The sequence below is a fragment of the Arachis duranensis genome, chromosome 3, assembly GCF_000817695.3.
Source record: "Arachis duranensis cultivar V14167 chromosome 3, aradu.V14167.gnm2.J7QH, whole genome shotgun sequence".
Lineage (NCBI taxonomy): Eukaryota > Viridiplantae > Streptophyta > Magnoliopsida > Fabales > Fabaceae > Arachis > Arachis duranensis.
The window spans coordinates 10,993,634-11,007,307 of record NC_029774.3 but is presented as its reverse complement, the minus strand read 5'-3'; the positions used below and the strand labels follow the sequence as shown (position 1 = coordinate 11,007,307).

Genomic DNA, 13,674 nt, shown 5'->3' with positions numbered 1-13,674 from the left:
CAAATCATATATATATATATATATAATTAACAGTGAAAACTTATATACATGGATCTTAACGTAAAGTTTACAGTTAAGAATCCATAAATAATTTAACATGTTTAATTAAATTATTATTTAACAATTTTCAACTATCAAATTTATATTAAGAAAGTTGCATATGAGTCTTCACCTTAATTAATTATTCATCACATGCTTTTCAATTTAAAGAAAAGTTGTGCTTAATGAATAGAAAAACGCGTTATTAATTAATTACCTTATCATGGAGAAACTTGTTTGCTGCTTTGAGTGTACCCTCCTTCAAATGCAAAAGAGAGGAAAAAAAAATTGATTCAGCAAATCAAGTTAACAAAATACATATACTATTAATAATACACATACATTCACGTTTCTTTAATTTTTCTCTTTTGTTTAAATTTTTATTTTCAAAATAATATAAAAAGGAAGAAGTGTTGAAATTGAATGATTTTACACCAACCTTGTCTCTCAAATCTTGAATTTCTTGTAACATGAGGTTCATCTGAAGTGAATATATATGCAAACTGGGGATTACTAATTTCATATCAAAATTGAAAATAATATATAGTTAATTATTTAATATATCACGGACGTGCTTGTTATTGATTAGTACCTTCATTGAGCGAATTTGATAAATCCAAGTCTCGAGATTCTTCTCTAAGATTTGTAAATCATCGATTGTCATTGTCCCAGTTCCTCCTCCAAACAAATAACTACGACAACAGACATGAAAATATCGTGCATTTTTTTATCTAATGAAATTTACATGCACATATAAATATCATGAAGGATAAATAATATTAACTTGGTATTCTTTGGTACCTGATTCCCTTTTGCAATGTGTCAATTTCCTGTTTTAGAACATCCGCTTCCTCTTTAGCATCCTACACAATTAAATCATTAATTACGGGAACCATGTTAATTAATTAGCGGACACATTAATTCTGAGCTCAAATAATTAACATTAGTGTTATGAATCTGTTACACTAGCCAGTGCAGTGTGAGAATAGGTCATCATATAGAGGTAGAAACTCATTGGTAATGTAATTGAGATTAGTATCAATACTTTTCATTCATTCTTGAATTACAAGTTTTCTTTCATTGTTCTTCTTTTTCAAACTTTTCTCTTTCAATTACAATCCTTTCAATATATGGAGCCTAGTTCATTCTAAGTTCTAACTAATTATATTCATCTATCAATGCCAAATGAAAATGATAAGTAGTACATACCATCTAAATAGAGAAAAGGCTCTCGTTTCTTTATATAGTGAATAGTATATCCACCTATTATATTGGAAAAATATGAGATTAATTGTATAAATGATACTGGCGATGAAGGAGTTATATTATAATTTAGTCAAATATATTGTATGTGAATCTTCACATTTTTTTTATCTATGCTAAGACAAAAAAAAAAAAAGAATACCTATATTAAATACATATAAATTCAAAAAAACTCTTACTCGATGAGACATGATTAAAATATAAAAACATTCTATAAAATTTAGAAAACATGATAAAATTATTTTTTTTTATAAGCGATAAATAAATTTTATATTTAATAAATAACTTGTTTTATTTTTTGAAAATATACGGACAATGATTTAGAAGATGCATATAAACGAAACTCATTTCTAAACATCTTTTTTTATTGTTTTAAAAAAAATTGGCTATTAAAATAAAGCAAAAAAAATTTACTTGGCTCAAAACTATAAAATTTAAAGATGAAAACATTTTATTGGTTTGGTTATGCTTATATCGAAATTCGATCTTTAAAATTCCTTTTTAAAATATATATCAAGTATTTGATTATTTTGATCACATACATTTTCATATCTTTTGTGAATATTTTTGTTATTTTAATCTTTTAAAAATAATTTTATAAACATCTAAATCTTTGCTGGGATATTTTTAGTAGTTTAGTTAATCTCAATATTATTTAAAAGATCCAGCTACATATACACAAGCAACAGTCTAATTTAATATATAATAATGAATATGAAACTTTTCTTCCTTTTTAGTACTACGTGCAACTCTCTTCATAATGTATAAAAGTGCACTACTTGCAATAATAAATTGAAACTAAAGATTGTTTTAAAGTTGAATTAGGAACTATTATTCTAGGCATTAAAAAAATAAAATAATATTCAATGACATAGTATATCATCAAATCATGCATATTTTCCTTGGTTGTATTAACTCTAGGTTTGCAAACTAGATTGGTAGACTCAAATAAATTAATTAATAAACTGTAAGAACTGGTTTGAGACCCTAACATAAATACTTCTGTTATTGATTTTAGCTGTAATTATTGGTTTTTGTTGTTGATTATGATTCATGGAAGCTGTTAATTTAGCAGTAATATATATACTCAAAAAATGAGTGACAAATAAAATGTGTGTGTATAGCACTAAAGATCACATTATATAGTGGATGCATGAGAAAATGACATATCATAAACATGATCTCTTCTTTATTTCCCATTATATTGTTATTTGTTAATATCTTTTTATATCATGAATTCGTTACAACATAATTAGAAACCACCTTAACTTAATTGGTAAGCAAGAGAAGTCCTTATATATGGCAGGTCTCATAGAATTACAAGGTTGTATGGTTATTATAGAATAATATATAATTAGGCCCTATCTGTCAAAAGGGTAATGGAGAGTGCAGACAAGAAAACATTCCATGATCACAACTTTTACCACATATGTATTATTATTATTTTAGTGCAATCACATATCACTATACTCATTATTATATATTTTTATTTTTATTCCGTGACTTAATGCACCAAGCCGCATCTAATACCACACCACTCCTCATAATACTAAACAAAATTAAAGGACAACATCAATAAATTGCTATATTCCCATATTCTTTTCCCTCTTTAATTAACAGCATATTTGCTTTATTGCCTTTAATTAATTTCCTTAATTCTCCTTTGGTCTATGCAGCTAGCAATAATAACATGACACTTAGTAGCTACTTAATTAACATAAAAGAGAAAGAGAGAGAGATGAGACATACAAGAGGATGATGATGCGGTTCAGTTGGTGGTTCTTCAGGCTGAGCCGCCCCAGTAAACTTCATGTACCTCTCTATCACTCCTTGCATGGTTCTTATTTTTCCACATATAAACATGTACGTACACATTATTATTATTATTATTGTTATTATTATCACACAAGTTAAATGTACAAACCATAATATTAATACAGGTACAGTCAACATTACGTGAAGTCGACTTCAAACCATCTAACAATTTCAGCTATCAACTTCACGTGAAGTCGACTGCACTTGAGTTTTCACCTATTAATATATGCATGCATGCAAGAATCTTATGGTTGTACACACACATACTTCTAAATAGACAATAATACATAGTAAAAACTCACGTGCAATTATTTTCATATAAAGTTGATAGTTGAAAATTATTAAATAATAATTTAATCAAATCTATCAAATTGTCTAACAGATCTCAACTATCAACAGATTGTTCCGTAACCGCAATGTAAAAGCAGTAACAGTAATACCCTTTAGTGGCGAGTTCATAGAGCTTGCCATGAGCGGAGAAAATGACAAGGCCAATTTCAGCGTCGCAAAGGACAGAGAGCTCCTTAGCCTTCTTGAGAAGCCCAGCTCGGCGCTTGCAGAAGGTAACTTGCCTGTGAACCGGGTTCTCTATTCTCTTCAACTGAATTCTTCCACGAGCCATTGATGTGCGCTTTCTCTGCACACAACCTCCCACTAGTTTGAACTAGCTTCGAGGTTGCTGCAACCAGGTACGTAGTACCTCTTTATCTATTCAAACTTTTTCTAACGAAATTGCTTCAATCTTGCTTTCTTCCAACCCCTTATATATAACCTCACCTTATGATCAACAAGGGAATCATCACTTACATTATATTGCTAATATTATTACTTTACACCTCACTAAGCTTTCTTTAATGTTTAGTCATCAATTGGTTCCAATTTTATTTCATAATGGATCACATCACTCAAAGCATGTGATACCAAAGTTGATCTGGTCATTTCAACCATAGAATATGGTTCATTTCATTTTTCAACTTAAATAATTTATGTGCAGCCTTTATTCCTGTATTATATTGCCAACAAAATAAAAATCTCCCTCTGCATACCAACTACCAAGCCCACAATTTCAATTTTCCATAGTATATATGCTCTTCCATAATTATAATAATCATAATCATAATACTACACTCTGTTCTGTTTTTGTTCTGTTCTGTTTTGCACTTAGAACCCTATTATTATTAGAAACTGCTTTTTTCATGTTACTAACATTAGATTAAAAATTATAAATTGCCAAACCGTGGTGGAATATAATCAAGAATCTGGTAAAGTAGAACCTTATAAAGCGTGAAACGGGTTTAATTTAAGCTCAATTGTTGTAATATCTTAACCTGATACATCTTTTTATTTTTTATTTTTTATTTTTTACTTTGATGAGATTAGTTCTGGCGCACTCTAAGCTGAACTACAGGACGAGGAATCAAATCATATTATATAGTATTAATATCATTGTTGCATATAGTCAAAATCCGAATTTTTTATTTTCTTTCTTGCCATTGGAATTCGGTCCCGTCATTCATTCCAACTGAATATTAGAATTATATTAGTCACAAAAAAGTAGCTTTTATTGCTTCTGAAGAAAGCTGAGTGCCACCAAGTGTATATATAATAAAGTATTTGACAAAAATCTTTTTCCAAAAATGTTATTCGCAAATCACAATCAGCAACTATTGTATTTATATACAGATATAGTTTAATTTATTTTTAATGTATATTTATATTTTAACATATATTTTATACTAATGACTGACTTTGATGGCTGATTTTGATATACACGCAGCATTGTCGATCTTTTTCTCACTTATTGGTTCTTGTTGAGTTACATATATTTCACTACTGTTTAGGATATATAACTTACCCCTAAAGAAACTATTATGACTTATGAGGATCAAGGAATATAAAAATTAATAGGATACTGATTAATTAACTGATAACTAAGAAACAGTGAAACAATAATAGCATGGAACTCAATTTGATACATGGTTTTTAAACTTTTTACCACATGATTTTTTCAGTGGTTATTTTATGGGATGCAATTATGTATATATATAGTTTTGGCATTTAATTTCATTGAGTGTCGTGAAAGGGAAATGGGCGTATAAAAGCAGAGTTCAATTGCCAAATCTTAAGGGAGGCCTTGATGTTAATGTCTGTTGCATTGTTGAACAGGAACAATCTTGCAGCTCCATAGATTGCTTCTGTTGGATAAACTCTAGAACTGATCACAGTTCTCCCTCCTTGTGCAAAACTCTCGATGATTGAATGATCAACCTAGTCATATAAATAGACATTCAATTGTCATGAAAATTAGGTTAATATTCCACCACACACTTGTTAATTTGGTCTTTGAAAAAATTAATATAATTTAGTTTCTAAAAATATTAATGTGCATAAAGTTAATTCTTCTATTAATTTTTTATTACTGATATGTCACCATTAAGTACTATGTGGCACCTTCATTAACATGTCATGTGACAGCCTCATATGTCAGTGATCATTAGTGACACATTAGTAAAAGTTAACATACCAACTCACAGTAATATCTTTCAAGAACTAAATTGGAAATATTGAATCTTTTATCAGTTTAAACCATATTGATTTATGTGTGATTTTTGAGACTCCAATTTAAATATTATCTTGTAAATTAAACCACACAAGACCAAGTAGATTAATTGACACTACTTACCAATACCCTCAGTGATAGTTTTTCATCATTTAGAACAGGCACTTTGCTTCCAAAAACTTGCTTTGATACATCAGGTGCCTTTGATGACCTGCATTATTATCCAACAACAACTCATATATATTTTGTCACTTTCTCCTAATAAAGGAAGAGGCAAATATGAATAATGATGATTCATTAGTTAATAGTACCTAGTTTCATCAACACAGAAGGAAGTAGAAGTAGTAATAGTTGAGGTTCCATTTCCATGATTTGAAAGACGGAAGTAAATTGGTGTTAGTTCAGAAAGTTGGTCATTTGCAATAGCCAAAATGCCAAATGGTCCAAAAGCACTTCTCTCAACAGCACCAACTCCACACCCTTCAACATTATTCACAATCCCTTCTGATCCCAACAATTCTATTTCAAATTCAGCAATTATGTCCAACTGAACAACAAAAAATAAATAAATAAATAAAAATCAGGAAAATGTAAAGTAAAACCATGATTAATGTGAGATACAAGTTGTAACAATGCAACCAATAACTATGGACAAACCTGTGTTGCAGGGCCAATGTGTAATGGCACTACTGTGCCAGGTTTAACCAATAATTCCTTAAATTCATGACTGCTAAGTCTCAAGCTCTCTATTTCTTCCACTGGCCATTGAAGCAAATTAGTTCCAGTCTTCTTGTCATACAATACTGTTCTCGGAATAGTCTGATTCCGGCACCCAAAACACAAACATTTGTGGATCAGAAATCCTTACTAATTAAATTAATTTACCCATCAATCTATAAGATTAAATTACAATGTGTCAAACTTTCAAAATTGACTCTTTGTGCTACTAAAGTTCTTTGTTTTTATTTTATTTTTTTTTCTTTTGAATTTAGGCATTCTTATCATATTGAAATTGGTACAGCAAGTCGGTAGCACATGTTTAAAAGTGCCACATGTTCCAATCAAAGATCTACTCATCAAATGTTAGTGTCTAAAGTTTGGACCAAATATTTTTGTATAGACACAAATCTAATATTTTATACTTAAAATTTTAAGTGCTTTCATATGACCTTAAAAGTAAAGAGTATCCACTATCTAGAGTAAAATAGTGGGGTCTAAATTGATCATTAAAAGAAAAACTAATTCCTTTTACCTGAAGAGATGCCCAACCCTTTGTGATATCAGCAACCTCACTATCCGATTCATTAATCCAACCCCAAAGGACCCTTCTTTGTTTATTTTGGTCATAAAATGACTTTGAAGCATAGTATTTTCCATAATCCAATCTCAACCCGATACCCACATCCAAATCCGGGTCATCGGGTATCCACGTGTCATTCTCAATAAAATATGTCCCAATTGCATAATAGTCCAGCTTTGTATCATCCAAACTCGCCTTTAACACGTGCTTGACACCTGGACCATTTGCTGACGTGTCCAACCCAACCGACCCGTTTATTGAAACCGGGTAAAAGTCAACACACTCCCACATTCCCGTACCCGGAACGATATGCAGGAAGTGGTCATTAAGCTCATAGTTGATAAAATCAGTTGTCTTATAAACCAAGGAAAGGCCAGAATCATTGAGCATTGAGCCAAGCGTGAGCGTCCACTTGTTATCTGGGCCGAACCAGGCCGTTGTTGGGTCACGAAAATCGTTTGGGCCGATGCCGGGTGGGGGAACCATGACGGGGTTTTTGGCGTATTTGACCCAATTGAGGAGGAGGGGATCAGATGCGTCGGCGGGGTATGCGAGATTTTGAACCTGCACTTGTTGGTGGGTGTAGCCGGTGTAGAGCATCACGATTTCGCCACCTGGCAAGAGCGTTGCTGAGCCTGACCATGCACCGTTGATGTCGAACCACATGTCTCTGACAATGGCTTCTGGAAGGTAGAGCCAGTGAATGAGGTCCCTTGATACTGCGTGGCCCCATGTGATGTTACCCCACACCGCTGAAAATGGATTGTATTGGTAGAATAGATGGTACCAACCCTTGTGAAACAATGGACCTACATAGTTATTTTTATATAAAATTAATAGTTAAAAAAATTATATCACAATTTNAAATATATTAAATTATTTATTTTTAGATATTAATTTTATATAAAAATTAAAAATAATTATGCGTAAATCTTTAATTATTTTTTATTATAAAATTGATTTTTAACCTTTATTTTGTAGATAAATTTAAGTTTGGAATTATGATTCAAGATAAAAAAAAATTATTTTAAAATATTGATTAATATTAACTGAAAAAAAGATTTCTTAGTTGAATTCTAAAAAAATTGAGTAAAAAAATGTAACGAAATTCACATGGAGAATTTTTTCAAAGTTAAAACTCTTATAGGGTCCCGAAGTTTCTCAACAAAAAAGTCAATTCTTATGGATGATTTTTTAAAGATTTTATTATACATTTATACCCAAAACAAAACATTTCATGTGGTGAATTGATAATCCAATACTAGACTTGACCTTGGTGTTTGTTTATTTTGGCTATATTTTATATATGACATTACATAAACAAAAATAATTAATTTTTATATTAATTATATAATTAATTATCTAAAAAAATAAAGATAATTAAATAAATTTTACACTATTAAATATATCAAAATTAAACTCTTCTAAATTATAATTAAAAATTAATGTCCGTGCGGGTATGAAATATGGAACGCAATTCACTGAACATAGCTTCGGTACGCAAACATGAAGTGTTGGGCATATATACCATACAGCATAAGTGGTAACTAAATGTCAAACATATATTTTATGGTCTAAATAGAATTTGTTTCATTTGTTATCTGATCACCTAAGCTAAACAAATCTTCAACGTTAAGAAGTTTCGCTATGATTTGAAAGCCTTTGCCAAATTCAAGAGTTATCAAATACAAATTCAAATTCCATCTCCTGTTTTTAATCTTAAAAGTACAAGCATAATAATTTGACCAATTATTAATCAAGATAGGTACAATAATGATAAATACGGGAAACAAGTAGTTAATGAAATGACCACGGCTAATTAAGTTGCGTTATTTAATATGATATAATAATCTATTAAAATCTTACAAAATTTTCACGTGTACACAAGTGAACAATACGACAAGAAACATGCATGGATTCGTATGGTACAAGAAGTACCCTACTATACGACCATTGCATTATAAGAATTAGGAAGTCGTATATATTTAAATTAGAGAGTTTGACAAAATTTCGTTGTTTTTTATTATATTATTTCGAGATCTATGTATGCATATCCATTGCTCTACATAATTTCTAAACGTGATCCAGCTATAAGCTTTAACATGCTATAATAAGAAGGCCAAAAAGATTCGAGACTTGGAAGTAGCTAGTTAATGAAATTAAACCAAAAATAAAAAACAGTAGATCAATGGATTTAATTATTAGATAATAATATCTTTATTGAAGTTTGAAAAAAGTTTAGGGAAAAAGGGAATTGTATTGGTTAATTAAATTTTTTAATTAGCTTATTCTAATAATAAAATTGGAGTAAATGTTATTCTAATAATAAAAAATATTAATTATCTTAGTTGCATTATTTAGAAAAATAAGAAAATAGAAGATAAGGCAAACCATAATATTATTGAAATATGTTGGTTAAAATGGCCGAGAGAATTTATACCCGACCAAAAAAAATATCTTTAAAATTTAAGGATAAATTTATCACACTGTCATTAAATTAGTTATATTGCATGAAATAGAATGTTAGTTGAACAATAAAAAATGTGACTGAGAGATATTTCGCCATTATATGTGGACATAATAACGAGTGTAGATATAGAAAAAAAATTTGAAAATATATAGCATCTATTGTTGAAAAAGTTATTGCTTGATTTTTGTTATTTATGTATAATTGATCTAATTAAAATATTTAGATATGTAGGTATAACTATAATAGAATAAACGTGTATCTATATATTCCATATTATTTTGTAATTATTAATATAGTTTGTTGATAAGATTTAAGTTAATATAATTATTGATGAATAATAAGGCCATTATTATTTTTCGGATAAACCCTTAAAAATATATCTAAATTATTCCGTGGCTGATAAAAATATTCTTAAATTTTATTATTCAAAAAAATATTTTTAAATTAGTTAAAAATATGACAAAAATACATATTTATGAATAAAATTGTTCTACGTTAATAGAAAGGAATAATGTGACCAACGTAGTTTTTTATGTAAAAAATAAGAGTCTGAAATTAGTGAGTTGCGTCACGTATTTTTGTTAACGAAGCAAGTTTTTTTTATCATAGTTGAACATTTTTGACACATTTATAAATTACTTGAGAATATTTTTTACTGTAACAAAATTTGAGATAATTTTTGTGAGTGCCAAGATACTTCAAGTGTATTTTTTGTCCTTATTTAACCAATAACAAAATTTCAACTTTGGCCAATTACCAACTTTTTCTTTTTGAATTTTCTCTTTGAAAAGAACATGAATTTAAATTATAATATTAAAAACTAAATAAAAATAAACATTTAAAATCATTAAAATAAGAATATCTAAAACCTAATAAAAAAAATATAAGTAGATAATGAAAATACTAAACAATGTGAACAATAAATATGTCGGATGTTTAATTTAATAGGTATGCAGATGATTATGTTTATTGTTTTTAATTGGATGATTATTCATTTTGATTCGGTTTACTCATGCACAGTTAATAATAGGTGGTGTTCAATTCATTAGGTGTGCAGATGGTTATCCTAATGTTATGGTTTAGGGGATAATTTGAGAGTAGAGTATTTTTTTATTTTATTGGACCAATTTTAGAGCTCATTGTTTATAAAAATCATTGGTTACCTAGCAAAACAAAAAAAACATCCACATAACAAAAAGAAACATTCAAGATCTAACAAAATAGATATATCCAAAATTATTTTTAAAAATTCAAAACTTGACAAAAAGAAACTTCTAAAAATATTAAAAAAAATCAAAAACTAAGAAAAAAATATCTAAAATTATTTAAAAGAAATTCAAAATCGAAAAAGACGACACATATAAAAGCATCCAAAACAAAAAAAAATCCAAAATCTAAGAAAAAATATAAAAAGTAAGTAAAAAAATTCATCCAAAATCTACAAATACGAAGAAGAATGCTGTTGTAAAAAGAATATCCAAAACTTAATAAAAAAAAATATTCAAAAAATAATAAAAAAATTCAAAACCTAAAAAAAATGAAGTAGCCAAAATTAATTTAAAAAATTTGAAACTTAACAAAACAAGTCATTAGACTAAAAAAATATTTAAAATTATTAAAAAATTACTTAAAAACTAAAAATAATATACAAAATAAAAAAATATTTAAGCTTAATAGAAAGAAAGCTCCAAAATTAGTAAAATAAATCATTTAAAACTAAGAAGAAGATCTTGCGCGAGGAATTGAGTGGTTGGCCGCGCTGTTCTTGCGCGAGGTAATGGACGCCGCGATGAGAAGCGTTTGGAAGGTGGTGTGGGTGTACGGAGGCGCGAAGAATGAGGGGGAGGCGACGTCAGGAGAGGGGTATCGAGGTGAGAAGCGTTTCGAAAAGGAGGCAGGAGTGTGTGGCGGCGTGACGATCGGCGGAGGACCAGGAGAGACCGATGGCATGGAGAGAGGGGACGGCGACGTCACAGCAGCAGAAGAGAAAAAGATCGCAATTTCGAAATGCTATGGATTTGAGTAATAAAGTGTGTGTTTTCGTGAGCGTAAAAATATATTTTTTTTTAATTTAAAATTAAATTTACTATTAATTGCTTGCAGTTGGCATCCTAATTAGTTACCTATACTTTTCCGCAATATTTTGAAGTGAGTATTGTATGTGCCACATCCAAAACACAAGAGGGCTTCTGCGGACCCAAAATCAAAAGTTAGGAAGGGTCTAGTCATTGAGACAATTAAATGATCCCTTTTGTTCAACTAACATCTATGGTTGGTCCACATCTTTAAAAGTACCATCACCTTTACATTATTGCCATTCTTTGTCTTTGTTTTCATTAGCTTCACTCGGTTAGCATTATTAGTATTCAATATTTAATTACTCACATTAACAACATCGTCAGGTCAATACTCAATACCAGCTGTATCTGGATAAGTAGTAGTATTCAACTTCTTAACTCTGCATCTCAACATGTCATCCTCATTAATCCATTCTCTTTCTATTTTTTATTTTCTTAGCTACTTCATATGTAAAAGGGATAGAAATAACGTACCGTTTGGATCTGAAGAAGACTCAACCAATTTGAACATCAACAACAGCAACCCCAGTACACCAAGAAGGAGAGAAATTTTTAATTAATCACCCGGCCTTTCCATAAGGTAATTAAATAAAATAAAGTTTAAAAAACATAGTTCACACGTAGAATAATATAATAATTTTGTGCATGGCAACAAGCATATATTAATATGTATAAAATATTATTACCGTTCATCCAATTCCTTTCAGGTTGAAAATGAAAAGCTGTTCTTTGCCAAGATAACATAGCATTGGTCCAATTATAAGAAGGAGTAGTCTCCGAAAGAAAAGAGTTTGACTTTGCTGAAACGCCCTCAGCTACTCCTCTAGGGACTTTGTTGTAATTATTGTTGTTGTTACCCTTGTTTTCTATTTTGGCTTCATCATAATAATCATGGCCTTGGTATATGATGAGTGCAGCCATTGAAACTAGGAAAACGGTAGAGCCAAATATGCCAAGGTAACTACCCCTTAACCTTAAGGGTCTCCTTCCTTCTTCTTCTTCTTCTTCTTCTTCAGCTTCTAGCAAAGGAACATGTCCTACATCATCTTTGATACCCTCCATTTATGATCGACTCTTTTAGCTTGCTAGCTAGTGCAAATGATCATGTATATGTAAAGTAAAATGACTAATAGTGATGAATAGAGAGAAGTAGAAGAAGAAGATATTATATAAGAAAGGGAAGTATTGAAATGTAGGTAACAAAATAATGAATAATAAAATAATAATATAAAATAGCACATGTTGAATTATGTTGGATTGGTAGTTGGATGATTGGATCCAACATAATTGGAGGCCACACAAAAGAACATGGAAATCTATGGATATATTTGTGGCTAATATGGAAGGACAGGTAGGATTTTAATTGGGATCCAAATTTGAAAATTCAAACATATATATAATATAAAAAATTAATATTAGGTTTACACTCACATACATATTACAATTTTACATAGTATCCAGAGACATGTTTTGTTTTCAATAAAAATATATATATATCATTGTTTTTTTCTCTGTACACTCTCACTATTTATATGACTAAGTACCTTAATATTATATATTTATGGTTCTCATGGTGTGTGAATATATATGTTAATAATTATAGAGAAATAATTTTTAATTAGTTATTTTTTATGATATTTTTTATTTTATGCTTTTTTGAGAGTTTAAGATTTAGAATTAGAATTTAAAATTTGAAATTTATGATTAGGAATTCAAAATTTAAATTTAGGATTTAAAATTTAAAATAAAAAAATAGTTGACTTAAAATAAATTAATTTTCTAATTAAACTTCATTAATAATTATTGAAGGGGGTTTAAATTATATCATTTTAAAGTCTAAGAATTTAAGAAGTTGTGAAATCAACCATTTATATAAGTATTAAATTAAACCAATAAATTATAGTTCAAATGACATAACATTTTCATACTCACTTAAGAATTTACAAGTTCGAATCTTGGTGATCATATTTTTAATTTTGTATTAACACAGAATGCTTTTAATTTGTATAATAATTACAATATTGGACGTGTAAGCATGGGTTGCACACAATCGGAATTCATCATGTTGACCGTCAATCAAACAGGGGCTGCACGCAATCTGGGAACAAGCCTATGCTTGCATTGATTTCTTCATTGTTAATTAATCAAT

At 29.3% G+C, this 13,674-nt stretch overlaps 2 protein-coding genes across 2 annotated transcripts in view; both read right to left on the bottom strand.

Annotated features, from left to right (window-relative positions):
- LOC107477563 (agamous-like MADS-box protein AGL12) overlaps window positions 1-3,893 on the bottom strand; it is a 4,235-nt gene extending 342 nt beyond the window's left edge. Inside the window, exons 1-6 of the mRNA XM_016097605.3 lie at window positions 3,558-3,893; window positions 3,052-3,142; window positions 841-902; window positions 632-731; window positions 479-520; window positions 257-298 (exon numbers count right to left, since the gene is read on the bottom strand). Of these exons, the coding sequence (XP_015953091.1) occupies window positions 257-298; window positions 479-520; window positions 632-731; window positions 841-902; window positions 3,052-3,142; window positions 3,558-3,739 (519 nt within the window). The 5' untranslated portion in view covers window positions 3,740-3,893. The remainder of the gene's footprint in view (window positions 1-256; window positions 299-478; window positions 521-631; window positions 732-840; window positions 903-3,051; window positions 3,143-3,557) is intronic.
- Window positions 3,894-5,070: 1,177 nt separating this feature from the next.
- Window positions 5,071-12,680, bottom strand: LOC107477561 (acid beta-fructofuranosidase 1, vacuolar). The gene is made up of 7 exons (XM_016097603.3): window positions 12,212-12,680; window positions 12,000-12,008; window positions 6,930-7,786; window positions 6,335-6,496; window positions 5,989-6,224; window positions 5,801-5,888; window positions 5,071-5,385 (listed from the first exon to the last, which is right to left on the bottom strand). Exons 1-7 carry the CDS (start codon window positions 12,585-12,587, stop codon window positions 5,182-5,184), a joined length of 1,932 nt encoding a protein of 643 aa, XP_015953089.1. The 5' UTR covers window positions 12,588-12,680; the 3' UTR covers window positions 5,071-5,181.
- Window positions 12,681-13,674: the final 994 nt, after the last annotated feature.